Raw genomic sequence first — 21,136 nt, 5'->3', positions numbered from 1 at the left:
AAACAACCCTTCGGGCGTTACAAAAGCCGTTTTTTCCTTAGCTGCTTTTGTTAGGGGCACCTGCCAATACCCTTTTGTAAGGTCAAGGGTTGTAAAATACCGTGCCTGCCCAAACCGTTCTATCAATTCATCCACCCGGGGCATGGGGTAAGCATCAAATTTTGAAACTTCATTAAGTTTTCTGAAGTCATTACAGAATCTTAGGGTCCCATCAGGCTTAGGTATAAGGACTATTGGACTGGCCCAGTCACTTTGCGACTCTTCAATGACCCCTAATTTTAACATATTTTCCACCTCCCGGGATATGGCTTGTCGCCGAGCCTCAGGCACCCGATATGGCTTTAATCGGACTTTGGCCTGTGGCTCCGTAACAATGTCATGTTGGACTATGGAGGTACGTCCAGGGAGTTCAGAAAAAACGTCTGTATTTCGGCTAACAAACTCCCGGACCTCCTGAACCTGTTTAGGAGATAACGTATCTGGTATTTTGACTACAGACAAGGCTTCTCCTGACTCACTCAGAGGTAATGGAGCCTTCTCTACAGAAAATGTAGGCAGCGGACTATCCCCGCTATGGTGGTCTCTGTCTTTCCACAGTTTAAGCAAATTAACATGATAAACCTGCTCTGGTTGCCTACGGCCTGGTTGGTGTACCTTATAGTCTACCGGTCCCACCTTCTCCATAATCTCATAGGGCCCCTGCCACCTTGCCAGAAATTTGCTATCCACTGTGGGCACAAGTACCAACACGCGATCCCCAGGACTAAAGGTTCTTACCCGAGCCTCCCGGTTGTAGACCCGACTCTGAGACTGTTGTGCTGCTTCCATATGTTCCCGTACCAATGGTAGGACTGTCTCCATCCTTTCCTGCATTTTTGCAACATGCTCTATTACACTCTTGTGGGGGGTTGGTTGGTTCTCCCAAGCCTCCTTGGCTATATCAAGTAAGCCCCGGGGATGTCGGCCATACAACAATTCAAAGGGCGAGAACCCCGTAGATGCCTGCGGCACCTCCAGTACTGCAAACAACAAATATGGGAGTAAAAGATCCCAATCCTTCCCATCTTTAGAAACTGTTTTTTTTAGCATGCTCTTTAGCGTTTTGTTGAATCTTTCTACCAGCCCATCTGTTTGGAGGTGATAAACTGAGGTGCGCAACTGTTTGACATTTAACAAGCGGCAGAGCTCTTTCATAATTTTTGACATAAAGGGGGTTCCTTGGTCTGTTAAAATCTCTTGCGGAATCCCCACCCTAGAAAACATTCCCATGAGTTCCTTTGCTATAAGCTTAGCTGACGTGTGGCGCAGCGGAACAGCCTCCGGATACCGGGTGGCATAATCTAGAACTACTAGTATGTGTTGGTGCCCCCTTGCTGACTTATTGACAGGTCCAACCAGATCCATTGCCACTCTTTCGAAAGGCACCTCTATAATAGGTAAAGGCACTAAAGGACTTCAAAAGTGTGGCAGGGGACTGGTTACCTGGCACACAGGACAGGAATTACAATACTGTTTAACTTCTTCATGGACCCCTAGCCAGTAAAACCGCTGCAAAATTCGGTCCAGGGTTTTCTTTTGGCCCAAATGCCCCCCGAGTACATGCGCATGCGCTAGGTCCATTACCAGCCTACGATAGGCCTGAGGTACCAATAACTGTTCTACCATTTCCCCACGTACTTTCTCAACTCGATACAACAGGTCTCGGTTTAGCTCAAAGCGTGGCAACTGGGTAGATGCCCCAGGTTGTTGGGGTTCCCCGTTAATAAACAGTACATTTTCCCTGGCCCTAGTCAAAGTAGGGTCTCGGAGTTGTGCTGTACCAAAATTATCGCTCGATACATTTAAATCTAACAATTCGGGTCCTGGTGGCAAGTCTTCCACATCCCCGGCCAACACTGCTATGGGAGAATTTTCCCCCTCCTCGACCAAAGGGGAGGCCACGCCTACCGCCAACTCTTCTTCCTCTGGGCTACCAGGTTCATGCCCCACTTCTGGAGAATGTAGCCTGGTTGTCACCGGTGACGGCAGTTGTCCACTGGGTGAGACAACTGTGGGCCATAGTACAGAAAATAAAGGAAAATCTCTACCAAGTATCAATTCATAATGTAAGTTAACCACAACCCCCACCTCGTGGCACTGCCTCCCCGCTGGCGTGTTTATCACCACTAGTGCGGTAGGATAGTCTTTTACGTCCCCATGTATACATAACACCCCAATTTTCCGACCAGTGTACTCGCTGGACTGTACCAGACTGGCTCGTACCAGGGTCACGAGACTCCCTGAGTCCAGTAAGGCCACGGCTGGGGTACCCTCCACATCCACCTTACACAAATGTCCCATATTGGATCCCTCCTGGATACCAGTAGCGCAAATCAGTTCGGCATAATAGGATTCGCGATACCCAAAGTTTGTCTCCATGGGCTCAGCCAGGTGGGGGCAATCAGCTCTCATATGGCCAGGCTCCTGGCACCGCCAGCAGACTATGGGGCCTCTTTCTCCTCCAGATAAGTCTTGAGTGGCCTTCCTAGGCTCTGCTCGCCAAGCCAGGGGTGGAGATTTAGGGAACCTTCCGGACACCTTCCGGGGAGTCCCTCCCTGGAGCTCTTTGGTTGCCCCATATCGTTCTATCAGGTCCATGACTGGAGGTCGCGGGGCAGACCCCTCCAAAATTTATCAGTCACTAGGCAGTCCAGCATGGCCACGGGAGACAGAACCTCAGGCTGCAACCATTTCTGAAACAAGTGCAACAGGTCATAATACTGGGAGCAAGCTGGCTTGGAGGGGTTAAACTCCCACTGATGTACCCGCTGGGCCCGGACCAACACATTTACCCCAAGACGTGCCAGTATCTCACCCTTGACGACTGCGTAGTCCTTTCTCTGCTCAGGGGATAGATCTTGATAGGCTTTCATAGGTCCTGGAGCCAGAAATGGAGCAATAACTTCTGCCCACTGGTCCCGGGGTAGTCTCTCCCGCTCAGCTACTCCCTCAAACATGTCCAAGTATGTCTCGACGTCATCAGATTTCTCCATTTTGGGAATCGCTGTGCGAACCGCTTTCCGGAAATCATGGATTCCCCATGAAGCTCCTCTTGTCTGCGACGCCGTGATATGCTGTATCAACAGCTGGTTGGTTTCCTGTTGCTGCTGCGTAGTCTGCTGCTGTTGTCGCATAGCATCCACAAGCACCTTTATTGTGGCCTCCATTTCTGCAGAGTTCCCCGACTGGGTCTGCGCCACTCCTTTTACCCAGGACATAAGCTGGAGTAAAAATAAGCAAAAATAGCCTGGCCTCACTGCGTATGCCCGCATTCTCCACCAAATTGTAGGGATTAGCTCAGGTGAGCAATGGCAGGGCCGCAGTAATGAGGCAACACACAGGCTTGCAGTCCAAACTTCAGTGGTTTATTGGCACTTTAACAGTCTGTGACAAAAAGTAAGAGAAAAACCAAACATACTCCAGCTTGGAGAACCACTGGTCTCAGACTCACCCTTACACGGGACGGGCTTAACTAAGTGGCTGCCAGGTCAGCGGCTTCCGCCAGGTGCCATTCCCAGGGCTGCTAACAGTCGTGTCACCAACCTTTGTGACATGTGTGGGAGAGAAGACAGTTCAGGCTCCTTCCAGCCTAGTTCCATCCCCATAATAACATGTGCCAAACAAAAGAAACTCCATTACATAGTCTATAGCCACACCCACAGGTGAGGTATCCATCACATGGGCTGATCACATGATCGTGATATCACTGCAGGTCCTCAACCTTAGGGAAATAACATGCCAAAACTTATCCTGCTGGGAGAAACATATCTTCTGTCCAGCACTACACCTTTTAGTGCACCACAATACCTTCCGTTGATCTGTAACGTCCCACGATGTAAATCCATCTGAAGGGGTTAAAATATTTTACAGGCAGGAGCTCTGCTATATTGCAGCTGTGCTCCTGCCTGTAAAACCCCGGGGAATGAAGGTAATGTAGGTCAATGACCTGTAGTTACCTTCATTCACGGTGATGCGCCCTCTGCTGGTTGTCCTCATATGAACTCGAGCGTGGGAACTTTCTTGGAAGATTGCCTTGTGCAGACATGTACTACAGAGGACAGAGCATGAACTTCAATCCAATATTGCAGCCAGCATGCAGCCAGCGGGTAAGGAAAGGGTGAATCAAACACCCGAAAACCCCACCTCTATGGCTGAAAATTGTTCCCTCCAAATTCAGGTGACAGAGTCCCTTTAAAATCACATAAGACCACAAAGCTTGCCATATGATTTGTATAGTAGCTAACAAGTGTCTTTCTACTTGCAGTACCAGGCCGAACTCAGACCGGACCAGATCAGACAGCACAGCCAGCCAGCCAAAAGTACTCCTGATATAAGTATGATAGACCACAAAGCTTGGCATATGCTTTGTATAGTAGCTAACAAGTGTCTTTCTACTTGCAGATACCCCCCAAAAAAGCCTTCTTCTGGGAGCACTCCTTCACAGCGTCAGCGTAGTGAGGTAATGTAAAAATTAATTATTTTTCTTTTTTTTTCTTGTTAAAAACTTGGCTTCACACTATATGCATTAATTACCGTATATACTCGAGTATAAGCCGACCCGAGTATAAGCCGACCCCCCTAATTTTGCCACAAAAAACTGGGAAAACTTATTGACTCGAGTATAAGCCTAGGGTGGGAAATGCAGCAGCTACCGGTTAATGTCAAAAATAAAAAAAGATACCAATAAAAGTAAAATTAATTGAGACATCAGTAGGTTAAGTGTTTTTGAATATCCATATTGAATCAGGAGCCCCATATAATGCTCCATACAGTTCATTATTACCCCATAGATGCTCCATATAAAGCTGTGCCCCATATACAATGCTCTGCACCGTTCATTATTGCCCCATAGCTGTGCCATATAGTGCTCTGCACCGTTCATTATTGCCCCATAGCTGTGCCATATAGTGCTCTGCACAGTTCATTATTGCCCCATAGCTGTGCCATATAGTGCTCTGCACCGTTCATTATTGCCCCATAGCTGTGCTATATAGTGCCCTGCACCGTTCATTATTGCCCCATAGCTGTACATATAGTGCTCTGCACCGTTCATTATTGCCCCATAGCTGTGCCATATAGTACTCTGCACAGTTCATTATTGGCCCATAGCTGTGCAATATAGTGCTCTGCACCGTTCATTATTGCCCCATAGCTGTGCCATATAGTGCTCTGCACAGTTCATTATTGCCCCATAGTTCTGCCATATAGTGCTCTGCACCATTCATTCTTGCCCCATAGCTGTGCCACATAGTGCTCTGCACCGTTCATTATTGCCCAATAGCTGTACATATAGTGCTCTGCACCGTTCATTATTGCCCCATAGCTGTGCCATATAGTGCTCTGCACCGTTCATTATTGTCCCATAGCTGTGCCATATAGTGCTCTGCACCGTTCATTATTGCCCCATAGCTGTGCCATATAGTGCTCTGCACCGTTCATTATTGCCCCATTGATGTACCATAGAAAGCTCTGCCATTGCTGCTGCTGCTGCAATAAAATAAATAAAAAAAAAATGCCATGCAGCTCCCGGCGTCTCGTCCCGGCGTCTCTCCGCACTAACTGATCAGGCAGAGGGCGCCGCGCACACTATATGCGTCATCGCCCCCTCTGACCTGAACAGTCAGAGCGGAGAGACGCCGGGAAGATGGAGCGGCGCCGGGAAGATGGAGCGACGCCTGGCATGTGGAACGGGGATAGGTGAATATGTAATACTTACCTGCTCCCGGCGTCCCGCTCCTTCTCCCGGACAGCTGGTCTTCGGTGCCGCAGCCTCTTCCTCTATCAGTGGTCACCGTTACCGCTGATTAGAGAAATGAATATGCGGATCCACCCCTATGTGAGTGGAGTGCATATTCATTTTTCTAATGAGCGGTAACGGTGACCGCTGAATAGGGGAAGAGCTGCAGCACCCGAAGACCGTGGGACGGCAGGGGGAGCGCCAGGATCGCCGGGACTAGGTGAGTATGCCTCAGCACCCTCTCCCCCTCACCCGCCGACCCTGCCACACACCGTGACTTGAGTATAAGCCGAGAGGGGCACTTTCAGCCCAAAAATTTGGGCTGAAAATCTCGGCTTATACTCGAGTATATACGGTATGTTTTCACAGGAAGCTGAAGCAGCCGAGGGCCTCTCAGAAGGAGACGGGATGGGTGGAGAAACGCTAGGAGCTAGGAGTGTAATTTGTGCCGAAACAGTTGCTTCACACACCACAATGCATCCAACACGTACAAAATAGATTATCATACATGACAGTACACATAAAACATATGCCTACATTCAAGTTGACTGATTTTCCTTTTTTTTTAGTCTGCTGCATGGTCTGGCCCACACCGTGAGGGTCCTCCCAGCAGCTCCCAGAGTCGGCGTCGTGATCGCCACATTGGTCAGCCTACAGTAAGTATATATACATATTTTTTTTGTGTGTTGGTAGTGTTGTGTTGCAGTGTACTAATTTTTTTATTTTTTTCCTTATTTTTTAACAGGGTTCACTGCGTGCTCCCGACTCGGATGGTGAGGACGGAGGCATAGAAGAGGTCCGTGAGCGGGAGCCGCTGTGGAACATGGCTGACCGCAGCCATGCTGATCAGTGGGTTACACGTCGACTCTGGGAGCAAGTTTGCTCCATCGTTGTCGATAACTGGGAGGACCTCGAAGCAAGGCAGCAGACTCGAGCACGTAAGTAGTCACATTTCAGAAATTTCGGTAGCAGGACGGAATGTGTTGTACATAACCCATTTTTTTTTCTTCTCTTTACAGGTGAAAGGGTTATGAAGCCGTGGCGGTCACTCAGGGATCGCTTCAAGAGGGGGTTCAACAAGAAGATGCTGGCCCCGAGTGGATCGTGAGGACGCAGGAGCCAATATAAATATGGCAGGGCCCTGTCATTCCTCCGCTCGACGATGCTGAGCAGAAGGTAAATATTCCACAGCCTATTTATGAATTCACCATGTTTAACCTTTTTCTTTTCTTTTTTTCAGCCAGGGCTTTTTCATATAAAAAGATATTAATATTTTTTCTTTTATTTCACAGCACCATCTGCAGCACTCGAGAGCCAGCAGCTACCTTGGACCCCTCTGGGGCGATTCCACAGGAGTCTGCCACCGTGGGCCACGTCGGTAGACTCCACCCCTCTGACTCTTCGTCTGACCCTTCCCTCACTTCCGATACCTTGGCCCCATCCACATCCACCAGTGCTGGAGCATCATCGCAGACTTCGTTACTTGAAGCTGCTGGTGACGAGTTAGCGTTCCCTTTACCCCACCCCTCTGATCCTGCCACCTCTAGAACACCATTAGGTTCGGGGCGGCAGCGACAGTGGGGTCAGGAAAGGATTTATGCTCCCGAGTTCTTGCATCTGAATGTAGCCTTCCAGAGCTCCATCAAACTTTTGGGAGAGCAAGTGACTGCTGGGTTCAGCATGGTGAACAAAAGCATCAGTGAACTCAGCAGTCGCTTGGATAGGCTGCATTCAGATGCAAGGCAATCTCCAAATAACCTTTTTTTCCAATCAATGCTCGGGAGCATGGAAAAGCTAACTCTTGACCAGCAGATGCATGTAATCCAAGGCTGCCATGCTGCTCTAGCGCAGGCCATCACCCAAGCCTCTCCAACTCCCCCAGTAGTTGCTCCCACACCTCCTCACACAGCCACTGTCTCTCCTACCAACCCTTTCCAGTTCCAAAATCCCTGCCGCTTCCAAAATCCGTCACAATTCCCAACCGAGTCACAATTCCCAATGTCCTCCCCAGCGTTTCCTTTCCCGTTAAATCTTCCTTCCCCGTTAAATCTTCCTTCCCCGTTAAATTTCCCACCTACACAAACACCACCCCCCGTCCTCCCTGCTCAACCTCATGTTTTTTCCCCCCGTCCACTTCTGATCAAGCCTAACCCACTAGGATTTCCCCCACTATCGACGGGGTCCAACCTTCCAGCCCCTCCGTTAGTATCTCCACCCCAAAATTTACTGATCTATGAGTAAAGTTTTTTTTTTACAATTTTACATTAAAAGACAAATGTTAAAATAAATTGTTATTTGTTTAAAAACAATTATTGTGAAGTGTCTTCATTTAAATATGTGTTAAAAAGGGTACAAAAACATAACACAGTTTTTAAAGGTATAACATGTTTGGTATATTACAAAACATACCAAACTTTAGGGAACAATGTTAAACTTGGTGTCAAGGAAATTAGAAAACTTAATTTTGGCATTAATTTTGCAGGAAATAGCCAAAAATACATAACATACACATGTCAAATAATGTCATCTTGCCATGGAACTCTGCCTTTAAGCGACGTAAAGTACTCGGCGTATTGGTCCTTCATTCGTGAAACCGCAACTGCGCTCCGAACAGAGTTGTTTTGATAGTCCCAGAAGGTTGTTTCAGAGTCCTCTTCATCCATGGTAACTGGCTCCTTGGAAATCATGTAATTATGCAGCAGCACACAGGCCCTGACCACCTCATCCACAGTCTCTGTTTGTAGTTTGATGGAGGTTAGCAGCACTCACCATTTTGCTGTTAAAATGCCAAACGCGCACTCCACCACTTGTCTGGCTCTAGTTAAACGATAATTAAAAACTCGTTTGGTTCTGGTTAGACCACCGCTGGAATAAGGTTTAAGCAGGTGTGGTGACAGCTGGAATGCCTCATCACCAACACAGACGAATGGCATTGGTGGGCCAGTTGTTGCCAGGAGTGGTCTTGGCGGTGGAAAATGATAGGTATCTCCATATAGACAACGGCCCAGAGCAGACGATTTAAAGACCTGTGAATAGTTTGAGTGGCCATAGGCTCCAATATCCACTGTAATGAATTTACAATGGGCATCCGCTATGGCTATAAGCACTATAGAAAAGTACTTTTTGTAGTTATAGTACTCCGAGCCAGATCCTGCAGGTTTTAAAATCCGTATGTGCTTGCCATCGACGGCACCCAAGCAATTAAGGAAATGGCAAAGTTTTTCAAAATTGTCTGCACTTTCCAGCCAGATGTCCATTGTTGGATTTGGAATGAAGTCCTTGTGCAAACTATCCCATAATGCCCGGCATGTTAGTTTCACAATTCCAGATATTTTGGAGATACCCAGACAAAACTGATAATGAAGGGACGTAAGTGATTCTCCAGTAGCAAGGAATCTGTGGGAAAAAAAATATAGTATTACAAACTGCAAGCAACAACATTACAGTTTAAGGCAATTTTCACACATAGAAGAATATTATCTTTAATTTTTTAAGATTTTTTTTTAAATTGTTGTTAAACGGCACTGCAGATGTTTTTTTTTTTCTGTTTTATTGCACATTTAAACCAGCATTTTTACAGCTGTGCATTCCTATTATGGAGCAGGTGTTAAACACTGTGGAATGGGCACAAATAATTGACATGATGCAGAAAAAGCAACGCAGTGTTTCAGCGCAGTATTTTCTGCAGCATGTTCACTGCAGAGGAGGTTTTCCTTAGGTTTATAGGGTACTGTAAACACAAGGAAAAATGCTGCGAATACGCAGAGTCAAATTCGCTGTGTACCCGCTGCAAAAATACGCAACATGTGCACGTGGCATTAACTAAGAACAATGATAAAATAAAATACATAAAGAAAGGCTTACCGCAGTGTCACCATCAGACGCTCCGCCGGTGAGATGGAAAACCTCAAATATGTGGCCTTCCTTCTGATTAAATCCCCAACACGTTCCACCAAAAAGTTGAAGTGTTCTGGTCTCATGTGCACATAGTTGAAAATTTTTTCCGTGTTCTGCCTCAACTCCATTTAGAGTGTTGAATACACACCACGGGTCATTCACTGTGCGTTGATGGGATGTATCCATAGGCGGCGCCGGCGACGTCGAAGCATGCGCTCTCTTGCTGCCTCCTTCTCCCAAACTATGATTGTCAGCCTATTGGCCTCAAAAGTAAAATCAAAACATATGGTAGCAATCTTTACTAGCACTCCTTCCATCTCTGACACTTGCTCTAAACCCTGTCAAAGATGGGGTGTAAAAACAGTCCATGTATAGGCTTCCCTTATTTTACAGTAGCCAATCACATTTGGGAGACTCCCATTTGTAGGCATGGAAAATGGATCTGTCACAAAGACGGATGAAACGGATGGTAAAAACGGACAAAACAGATGCAACGGATCCAGTTTTTTCAACAGAACCGTCTAGCGGATCCGTCGAAATACTGTATGGGTTGCATCCGTTTTTCTCTATTTTTCACAAATCCGACGATACGTCGCGTCGACGCATTATGACGGCCGCCTGCCAACAGAAGTGTGAAAGAAGCCTTAGTGGTGCCTTTGAGCAAACACCAGCAATTAATAGGACAACTGCTCTGGTAACTGTTGATGGTGGGGACCGAGGGTGGATGGAGAGTGCAGAACTGATACCAGCTCAGAAGCTGAGAGTGAGGGGGAGGTAAGCAGCTAGATGCTTGTATAGAAATCTATGGGCTGCAGAAAGGGGGATGTGATCTCACAAGTTAACTCCTCAGCCTGGAATGTAACTACTGCACTCATACAAAGCTCTGGTGGTCGGTCTCCATGCAACATGTTGTAACCTCTGTAAGATAAATCCTCTCATAACAGGAGAACAACATCAGATACAACAAAGCAAAACTATTGTAAACTTACCTATTCTCATGCAGTCTAATTACACCAGTTTTATAACATGAGAATACTTCTTTAACTGCTGAATACATGGCCATAAAGACAACTGAGATTGAATAGTGTGAACTTTGGAAGTTCATAGGACAAAAAGGAGTACTGCATTTGTAAAAATTCCTGGATATGTTATCAATAGAATTTGTGCCATGTGTCTTCTCCCCCCCAAAAAAAATTTTCCTACAGGGAAACCGTGTCTTGCCGGCTACACCAAATGTAATGTACAGAAAAATAGGGTCTTTCTTTAGCGTGTGTGGTGCGCCCCATCAGGGCAAGGGGGTACTTGGTACCGGGCCAAGTCGGCTCAAAGGGGGATGTCACGGTGGCTGTGACTTGGTCCGTGGCCCTGGGACATCCGTATAAAAGGGGAAGGTCTTTAAAGAGATAAAGTTTATGTTCGTGACGCCACCTGTGGTATTCGGTCAGGGTGACCGACACTGCTTTAAGGGGTCCGCTGGGGTGATGTTATGGCAGCTAGATGGTATACCTTCCCACAGGTGAAGTATATCCCCAGGGCTTCCCAGTGTGTAGATGGTAGAATGGTGAGAGGTGCAGTGAAGAACGAGGACACAAGTTTGCATTCTCTTTACCTCGTTTACTGAAGTCTTCAGCAGCCTCAGTCCAGGGCACCAGATCAGAGGGCAGGTAGAGTCCGGCCGGTTTGGAGGCAAGTCCAGAGTCCCCTTGTCCAGGTGGAAATCAATACCCTTCCCTTGCGCTGTAGTGGTGTAGTCCCTTACTGCATAAGCTTCAAATAAGGTACTCACAGATGTTGTGTCTCTCTCTCTGTCCCCCGTAGATTTATAGGACAAAATCCGTATGGCTGGTGGCTTGAGGTGGTTTATAGGGTCTCTAGCATGCCTCAGCCTCTGAGGGGTGCCACTGTGCCTACTAGCTACTAGCTATCCTGCAGGTCTCTGTAGTAAGGCGTAGGGGTCCTTACTACCTCGGTGTTCCGGCTACCGGCGTTCTGCACCTCAGAAGGAGGCAGCCTGCTTGGGGCTGGTCCCCTTCTGGTATCCTCTCCTGTGCTTTGCTTTCCTTCACGCTCAGTGCAATGTATTCTGCTTTCTGAAATGTCTCCTTCTGGGAGCTGTAGCACTTCAGGCCACACGGCTCCTCTACTTCCTTTCCCTCTGTCTCTCTGACAGGAACTGAACCCTTTCCCTCCAGATCAGGATGTTCTTATAGGGGAGTTCACCTTAAACAGGCTTAGAGCTCCCCCTTCTGGTCTGGAGTGTGAACATGTTGCATGCATTGTGTTACCTGACAAAGAGTTCTCCTTCATTGCCTCCAAACATAACATCACTCTCCCCATGAGGAAACAACATTACTGTGAAGACCAGGACCCTGGGACGCCACATGTGCATGTGGCCTTGTTTCTGTAATGGACACCTCCCAGGTCTGGTCTGCCACGCATTGCACGGCTGCAGTTTCCATTTACCTCACAATATGCAAATCACACCAGTCCATAAAAATAAAAATCCTGCTTACTAACAGTTGACCTTGTACACACTGAATAGCAGGAGATGCAGTTGTCATTTTACTAGGTACAATACAGTCTTTGTCTTTTCTGTCTCACAGCTTCGAAGGCCTAACCGACACTAGACCATCCCCCAGAGATCCTTAGGGACTCTATTAAAGTTCCTGGCTTTATGTTCCCTCCAACTCGCCTGTTACACAGTCTTGATTGCTTTCTCTCTGCTTTCTGTTTCCTTCACCACACCACACACACCTGGTGATGATCACATATTTTCTGAGGGTGTCCTTACTTCCTTCTTTCTATCTCTGAACTAACTAAACCAAAACTGACACTAACTCACATGTCTTTATTACTCCTCCCCAACCATGGGTTGGTCCTACAGTTAACCCTAACACACCTGACTAGCATGAACTGCATCCTCCAGGAGGATAGCACCCAAAATACAACACAATGTAATATATTTAAAATAACAGGAGTTGTCTAGAGAGGTAAAAATCATGCTCCCTACCCTCACAACATGCCGTCAATATGGTGCCACAACTGCATCCTTTTGGGGTTCACTTTCACTATAAAAGGGGATAAACTCTTTAAATTTGTGGTCTCCCTTTGAGGGTGCAACATGGTCAACAATATGTAGCTATAAAGTGAAATTATTAAAAAGAGTCTGTCAGCACAAAATGAATGTTAAAACCAAGCCCAGGTGATCAGTGTTTTGCGTAAATATCAACCTCCTCTTCATTAACTGGCTTTACAAGAGTCATAGGAAAATGGAGATTGATGGAAATCAAGTTCGTGGGAGGCTGCAATACATTATTTCTCTAAACCCCTTGTATACAGCCCCATCCTATAATACATCACTCCTTTCAGCCCTTCTATATACAGCCTCCACCTGCAGTATATCACTCCATTCAACAATTCCATACATCAGCCCCCCTATACACACCTTTTCCTGCAAAATAAGTATCCTTTCCACCCCTTCAATATATTCTCTTCCTATGGTATATCACACCTACCAGACTGCACTTCTCTAAATCCCTCTAATCAGTGATAACATCAGTACTTCACTCCTCAGCTCCATCCTACAGTACATCACTCCTCTTCCTTATCAACCGGCATGCTCTTCTTGCTATGAGCCCCTCATTGTAATGAAGATGGCTGTTGCTCCACGTAAGTGGCGCTATGAAATAATGTCATTCCTCTGTTTCACATCCCTTGTGTTGCCCCACCTCCAGGGAGCCGCTGATGATTGATCTTTTTACATAATATAATGTGTCAGCTCCCAACATCTATCCTTTCCAAAGAACTAAAGCTGAAAAGTTGCATATGGGCAACATAAAGATCAATGATTCACAGAAAAGAGTTTTGTTTTGTTTTTGTTTTTTAAACATTTTAGTGGAGACATTTTGGCTCATAGTAGATTCTTGAGGCCTATTAAGAATCCTAAATTGTATATGCATTGCTGAATCATATAGTTTATTGTTGTGAGTTCTGTTTTTGGGCTCCCTCTGGTGGTTACTGATGGTACTGGGTGACTTGTCTTTCCTGGGTCTCTGGGTTCCACCTGTTCCATCAGGATATGGGAGTTTCCTATTTAACCTGGCTTTGCTGGTGTTTCCTCGCCGGTTATCAATGTATCCAGTGTGTCTTGTTACCTCTGCTCCCTGCTCCTAGAACCTTCTGGTCAAGCTAAGTTTGGATTTTCCTGTTTTGGTGTTTTGCTTTATTTGGTTTTTAGTCCAGCCTGCAGATATTTGTTTCTTTGCTGCTGGTTGCTCTAGTGGGCTGAAATTGCTCCTCATGTACCATGAGTTGGCACATGAGTTCAAGTAATTTCAGGATGGTTTTTTGAAGGGTTTTTCGCTGACCGCGCAGATCACTTTTGTATCCTCTGCTATCTAGCTTTAGCGGGACTCATTTTGCTGAAACTGTTTTCATACTGCGTATGTGCTTTCCTCTCATTTCACCGTCATTATATGTGGGGGGCTGCTATTTCTGTGGGGTGTTTCTCTGGAGGCAAGAGAGGTCTGTGTTTCTTCTAATAGGGGAAGTTAGATCTTCGGCTGGAGCGAGACGTCTAGGATCATCGTAGGCACGTTCCCCGGCTACTTTTATTTGTGTGTTAGGTTCAGGGTCGCGGTCAGCTCAGGTTCCATCGCCCTAGAGCTTGTTTGTATCTGTGCTTGTCCTTTAGTGATCCCCTGCCATTGGGATCATGACAGTATAAAAAGTAGCCGGGGAACGTGCCTACGATGATCCTAGACGTCTCGCTCCAGCCGAAGATCTAACTTCCCCTATTAGAAGAAACACAGACCTCTCTTGCCTCCAGAGAAACACCCCACAGAAATAGCAGCCCCCCACATATAATGACGGTGAAATGAGAGGAAAGCACATACGCAGTATGAAAACAGTTTCAGCAAAATGAGTCCCGCTAAAGCTAGATAGCAGAGGATACAAAAGTGATCTGCGCGGTCAGCGAAAAACCCTTCAAAAAACCATCCTGAAATTACTTGAACTCATGTGCCAACTCATGGTACATGAGGAGCAATTTCAGCCCACTAGAGCAACCAGCAGCAAAGAAACAAATATCTGCAGGCTGGACTAAAAACCAAATAAAGCAAAACACCAAAACAGGAAAATCCAAACTTAGCTTGACCAGAAGGTTCTAGGAGCAGGGAGCAGAGGTAACAAGACACACTGGATACATTGATAACCGGCGAGGAAATGCCAGCAAAGCCAGGTTAAATAGGAAACTCCCATATCCTGATGGAACAGGTGGAACCCAGAGACCCAGGAAAGACAAGTCACCCAGTACCATCAGTAACCACCAGAGGGAGCCCAAAAACAGAACTCACAACAGTTTATGCATTATATGTATTACAAATGACTAGATATAGGCAAATATCTAACTTATTTCCATTGATTGAAATACTTTATGGTTTCAGCGCAATTGGGATCTTTCAGGTGGATGATAAAGCGAAGGCAATATTAAGACACACAGGAGAAATAACATGGATGCCACCAGCTATATTCAAGAGCTCCTGCTGGATAGATGTAACATTCTTCCCATTTGACTACCAGAACTGTACCATGAAGTTTGGCTCCTGGACATATGATAAAGCAAATATTGATCTGGTTTTGATTGGCACAGAAATGAATCTGAAGGAATTTTGGGAGAGTGGCGAGTGGATCATTATCAGTGCCCCTGGATACAAGCATGAAATTAAGTACAACTGCTGTATAGAAATCTACCAGGACATCACGTATTCATTATACATCAAGCGTCTGCCATTGTTCTACACCATTTACATGATTATCCCTTGCCTTCTTATTTCCTGCTTGACAATCTTGGTTTTCTACTTGCCATCAGATTGTGGGGAGAAGGTTAACTTGTGCATGTCTGTTCTTTTATCGTTAACTGTATTTCTCCTGGTTATTACTGAAATTATTCCATCCACCTCCTTGGTAATTCCTCTGATTGGTGAATATTTACTTTTTACAATGATATTTGTAACTCTTTCTATTGTTATTACTGTATTTGTAATCAATGTGCACTACAGAACTCCCAAAACGCACACAATGCCCCAATGGGTCAAGAGAATATTTTTGGAGAAACTCCCAAAAATCATGCTCTTGACTCGACCATTGAAAGAAAATGCAGTAAAACCTAATTTTATCACAGATAGTTTTAACATAAGTAGCATCAGCAGTTCTGAGAATAGAAGCTGTAATGAGCAATTCTTCTGCCAGGACAATTCTTGCCCGTGTGGACAGATGAAAAGATTGTATACATCTGACATTGCCTGCAACATTACCCGCGGGTGCAGCATGGAATCCTTGGACAATCTCCTCTCAAATTCAATATTGTCATCGGAGATGAAAGAGGCCATTGAAAACGTCCATTTTATCGCAGGGAACATGAGAGCACAAAATGAAGCCAAAGAGGTAAGAGGGGTTTTCTGTATATACACATGCATGTTTCTCTTCGAATCTACCTTCATTTTAGGAATAGACTGCACCTTAACACACAGGTAGGTCATGTGATCTAGCTTTACGAGGATGGCTCTTGACACTAAAAAGTAGTGGAAACAAACAGTTATTCTGTATCTAGTACTAAGAATACACTGTGCTGCATCTTTTATGAGCAGTGCAATCTACCACCTCATGTCTCAGCCATATATTTTCTTTTGCAGATATCCGGTTTACAAAGTTGGTGAGCTTTCCAAAACGTGAAGATCCATTAACTTCTATATGGTTAAAAAAGTAATGTTAAAGTTAAACAATCCTAAAAGGCTCTTTTCACACCTACATTTTGAGTTCTCTTTCTCTGATCGGTATTGGGAACAGAAAAATAGGATTCATATGGAAAACAGATTTGTTACAAAATGGATATAAAATAAAGCACAACAAACAAAACCAAAAGCCCAACATGCAGAAGATCTTTTTACATAAAAAAAAAAGAAGAAAATACCGGACGAACATGATAATTAATGGCGCCTTTTGCATTTATTTTTTGTAATAATTCTTTATTTCTTGCACAATAAACAGTATACATATTACTGACCAAGTTAGTTATCCGAAACATCAGTTGGTATTACAAAGCAAGGTCAGAGAAACAACAAAAAATAACCAATACCTAGAAATAATCAATAAACAACAGTAAGTGAACTGAGCTGGAGTGTCCAAAGCTATATGAGAGGTCAGATCAGCATCAGGTTATAGAAGCAATGTGATAAGTGGAATACAAAGTATAACAGCATAAGGGACCAACTTGTGGGAAGGGATGGGTAAAGAGAGGGGAGGTAGGAAGAAACGTAGATTAGGATAGGTATGATGTGGACTGTACGCCACGATGTGGAGAGTTTGGAGTATTATTTGTCCAGAGGTTCCATATTTTGAGGAACTGTGGATGGATGTGAGTTTCCAAGCAGAAGTTCTTTAGGACGTCATATCAGATTGATTTTATTTGTTCATTCTGAGTGAGTAGGGGTGCTTTCTGATTCCAATGATAAAGAATTAGATGTTTAGCGGCTCCTACCGTAAGCGCTAGCAGGTCGTGTTTTTTTGGTTTAAAATATTTAGAGGGGCAAGATAGTAAAACTTCTACAGGGGTTAAAGAATGTTTAAGGAATTTTAATTTTCATAAAGTCGACTCTATCTCTCTCCAGAACGGTTTTATTTTAGGACATAACCAGAAAATGTGGGAATGCGTGCTTTTGTAGGAACCACAGCTCCAACATAGATTTGATTTGTTTAAACCTAAGTAATGCGGAAGTTCAGGGGTTCTGTACCAACGAGACATGACTTTGTAGAAATTTTCTTACTGAAGTATGTCTTTGGTCATTTTTGTCACAGATCTGTGCGCTCCACATTCCACGTTCAGTTTTTCTGTTCCTAAAACTTAAAAGGCAGAGAACAAATGTCCCACTGCTCAAAACCAGTATGTTTGTGTTACTTATAGATTTAAAATGAAATTGAAGCTAGCCAATGGCAACGATTGTGAGTTGATCACTGTGCTAACGTCAATTAGCAGTAATAGGTATGACGCAGTTCCCACCATAGAATATAATATAGCACCCCGTAGGGTATAATGCAGCCCCACCTCATATAGTATAATGCCACCCACCACAGAATATAATGTAGTCCCCTGAGAGAATGCAGTTCCACCACAGAATATAATGCAGCCCCCCTCATAGAGTATACTGTAGCCCCCTCATATAGTATGATGTAGCCCCCATAATATTATGTAGTCCCCTGAGAGAATAATGCAGCCCCACCACAGAATATAATGCAGCCCCCAATAGAGTATACTGTAACCCCTCATATAGTATGATGTAGCCCCCCATAATATAATGTAGTACCCTGAGTGTAATGCAGTCCCCCCACAGAATATAATGTAGCCCCCCAGGGCCGTATTTAGAGTTTCTGCTGCCCTAGGCACTTTTAGTGCTGCCTCCCCCTTTAGTGAGTATGACACTATCGGCAGTGACTTTGGCAAGAATCGCTGATGTGAAAGTCGCCTTTTGCAGCAGATCGGGCAGTTTTTCTGCATCTGCTGTGTAACGGATCACTTACAGCAACACTGCGTTCGGCCTCATTCATTCCCTATGGGATTTGCGGTACTTTCCATGATCTGGCAGATGTGGTACCATACCTCCCAACTTTTGAAGAAGGGAAGGAGGTATAAAGTTTGCGGCACGCGTAGTGCGCCGCGGCAATTTTTAGGCCACGCCTCTGACCACACCCATTTCACAACTAGTTACACCCATATCCACGTCCCAACCGCAGCCATTTAGCACTGCTGATCACACTGTTTCATAGACAATAATTATAACCAAAAAAAAATATGGCCACACATAATACCCACACATGATGCTCAATACTGTATAACGGCCACCACGCATGATGCTCCATACTGTATAATGGCCACACACAGTTCTCCATACTGTTTAATGGCCACACATGATGCTCAATACTGTATAATGGCCACACATGATGCTCCATAGTGTATAATGGCCACACATTGCTCCATACTGTATAATGGCCACACATTGCTCCATACTGTATAATGGCCACACATGATGATCCATAGTGCATAATGGCCACACATGATGCTCCATACTGTATAATGGCCAGACAGTGCTCCATACTGTATAATGACCACCCACACATAGTGCTCCATACTGTATAACGGGCACACAGTTCTCCATACTGTATAATGATCCCACATAATGCTCAATACTGTATAATGACCACAAATGATGCTCCATACTGTATAACGGCGACACATGATGCTCCATACTGTATAATGTCCATTGGCCACACATGATGCTCCATACTATATAATGACCGCACATGATGCTCCATACTGTATAACAGCCACACATGATGCTCCATACTGTATAATGACCCCCCTCCTGTATGCATGGCTCATCTCCCTCCCATCCCATATACATAGCTCATATTACCCCTCCTGTATGCATGACTCATATCTCCCCGTGTATGCATGGCTCATATTCCCCCTCCTGTATGTATGGCTCATATTCCCCCCCCCCCCGTGTGCATGGCTCATATTCCGCCCCTGTATGCATGGCTTATCTCTCCGCACCCTCACCCGCTCCTGCTCGGCGCACCGGCTTATGTCCTCCTTCATCTCCCCCATCCCCCCGTCCCTCCATCCCTCATACTCACCTGTCCCACTGCACGGCCGTGCCGACATCCCTCGCGCTCTGTCCCGACTCCAGGCGGCGGCGTGGCGAAGCACCTTCTTCCTGCTTGAGCGGTCCTGTGACACCGCTCATTTAAGGTCATGAATATGCGCATATTCATGACCTTAATGAGCGGTGTCACGTGACCGCTTGTTCAGGACGAGCTGCAGTGCAGACGCCGAGACCATCGCTGGAGCAGGGTGAGTGTCGTCTTGAAGGCGGGTGGCGGTTCTCCGGTGGGCCAGTCCGAGCCTGACAATACTACCCAAAGAGCTATTAATCTATAACAGACCCCTTCAAAAGCCCCCATACACTTTAGATTGCTGTCGGCTGAACAAAGGTTCGGCTGATTGATTAGCCTGCAAGTATTTTGCTTGACTGTCATATTTAATAATGATTGCTCTGCTAACTAATCCTGTCTTGTTTATGAGACTACTTGACATATCTGGCGGTCTATCAATTAGAGAACAAAAGGATCAATGGTCAGAAATCGGACGTTCAAGATGCATATATTCCCCAACATCACTTGTTGGGGGAGAGTTGGAGGCCTCGTATACATTAGGCTATTGGATGAACCCATCAATATTAGCGGATTTGACCAACATTTGTCTAATGTACATGGGGGCCTTAAGATTACGATAAATACTCTCTTGCCATTTTTAAAGGTGTCAATATAAAGAATCGTTGAATAGATCTCTGAATTTATTTGTTCATAGTGATTGATTTTCCTTTAGTGTGTTACATCAGAGTAAATAACCTCAAGTAATATTTCAAAAACAGAATTAAGTTTCTTTGGCATGACGTCCACAATTCAGAGCACTTTCACTTGGCAGTACGGTCGTCAGTATTTTACATCATTATTTGTAATCCAAAACCAGGAGTGGAACCTACAGAAGAAAATAATCTTGGAAAGATCTGCACTTCTTCAGTGTTTTGTGGTCGTTAAGATGACCAGTGAATGAGGCCATAGTTGTAAAAAGAGTTTCAGGATTTTAACTCTTCCTAAAGTGTAGATGTTATAAAGTAATAATAATGTTGACATTCTTTTTATCTTTAGGTTCAAAATGACTGGAAATATGTCGCCATGGTCATTGATCGCATCTTCCTCTGGGTGTTTGTACTGGTCTGCATCATGGGCACTGTTGGACTGTTTCTGCAACCACTTGTGTTTGGTGACTCATGAAGTATTACAAATGAAAAGTATTAAAATTTGAAAAATATTAATCGCCTTCTATGCTTTTATTGTGAATACCGTACATTGAATATGTATAATTAAGAGACTAATGCATGGAGAAATAAATAAAATGGTACTACTGAATCTTCTTTATATGCGGTGCCTCTTGCTATGAATCTGTATGCTGACTGTTATATAAGTGATAGGCAGTACACATGACCTTCCAGCTACACAAAAAGACAAATAAGGATACATTCATGCACAGTGGTTTTACAGCCATAGTGGGCTTCATAACAATAACATCCACACATTGTAGCTAAAAACCTGTGAATGTTAGGATACTTAGCATTTAAAAAAAACCTAAAATCTATCATAATTGGCAAAAAAAAGCTAGCAAAAAACATGAATCTACATTCTAAATCACTGGGCCTGGGAACATGAGTATAACTCTGGTATTTTCCACAGCTGCAACCTATGGGACAAAAATGTAAACATTGGAACACAATGCAATAGTGACTGGAGAGTGAAATAATTTTTAGTTTTTTTATTTTGCCTTTCCATTGCTGAGAAATTAGCAGAGTA

General features: G+C 44.8%; 1 protein-coding gene across 2 annotated transcripts in view; it reads left to right on the top strand.

Annotated features, from left to right (window-relative positions):
• LOC138676332 (neuronal acetylcholine receptor subunit alpha-3-like) overlaps positions 1-20,685 on the top strand; it is a 108,527-nt gene extending 87,842 nt beyond the window's left edge. For both annotated transcript variants that reach the window (XM_069765520.1, XM_069765521.1), the window contains 2 exons: positions 15,118-16,117; positions 20,438-20,685. In XM_069765520.1, coding sequence (XP_069621621.1) covers positions 15,118-16,117; positions 20,438-20,563 — 1,126 coding nt within the window. In that variant the 3' untranslated portion in view covers positions 20,564-20,685. The remainder of the gene's footprint in view (positions 1-15,117; positions 16,118-20,437) is intronic.
• The last annotated feature ends 451 nt before the right edge of the window (positions 20,686-21,136 follow it).

Source organism: Ranitomeya imitator, chromosome 4 (genome assembly GCF_032444005.1).
Source record: "Ranitomeya imitator isolate aRanImi1 chromosome 4, aRanImi1.pri, whole genome shotgun sequence".
NCBI classification, from domain to species: domain Eukaryota; kingdom Metazoa; phylum Chordata; class Amphibia; order Anura; family Dendrobatidae; genus Ranitomeya; species Ranitomeya imitator.
Note: the sequence above shows the minus strand (reverse complement) of the source record. Positions and strands in the feature narration are given on the sequence as shown.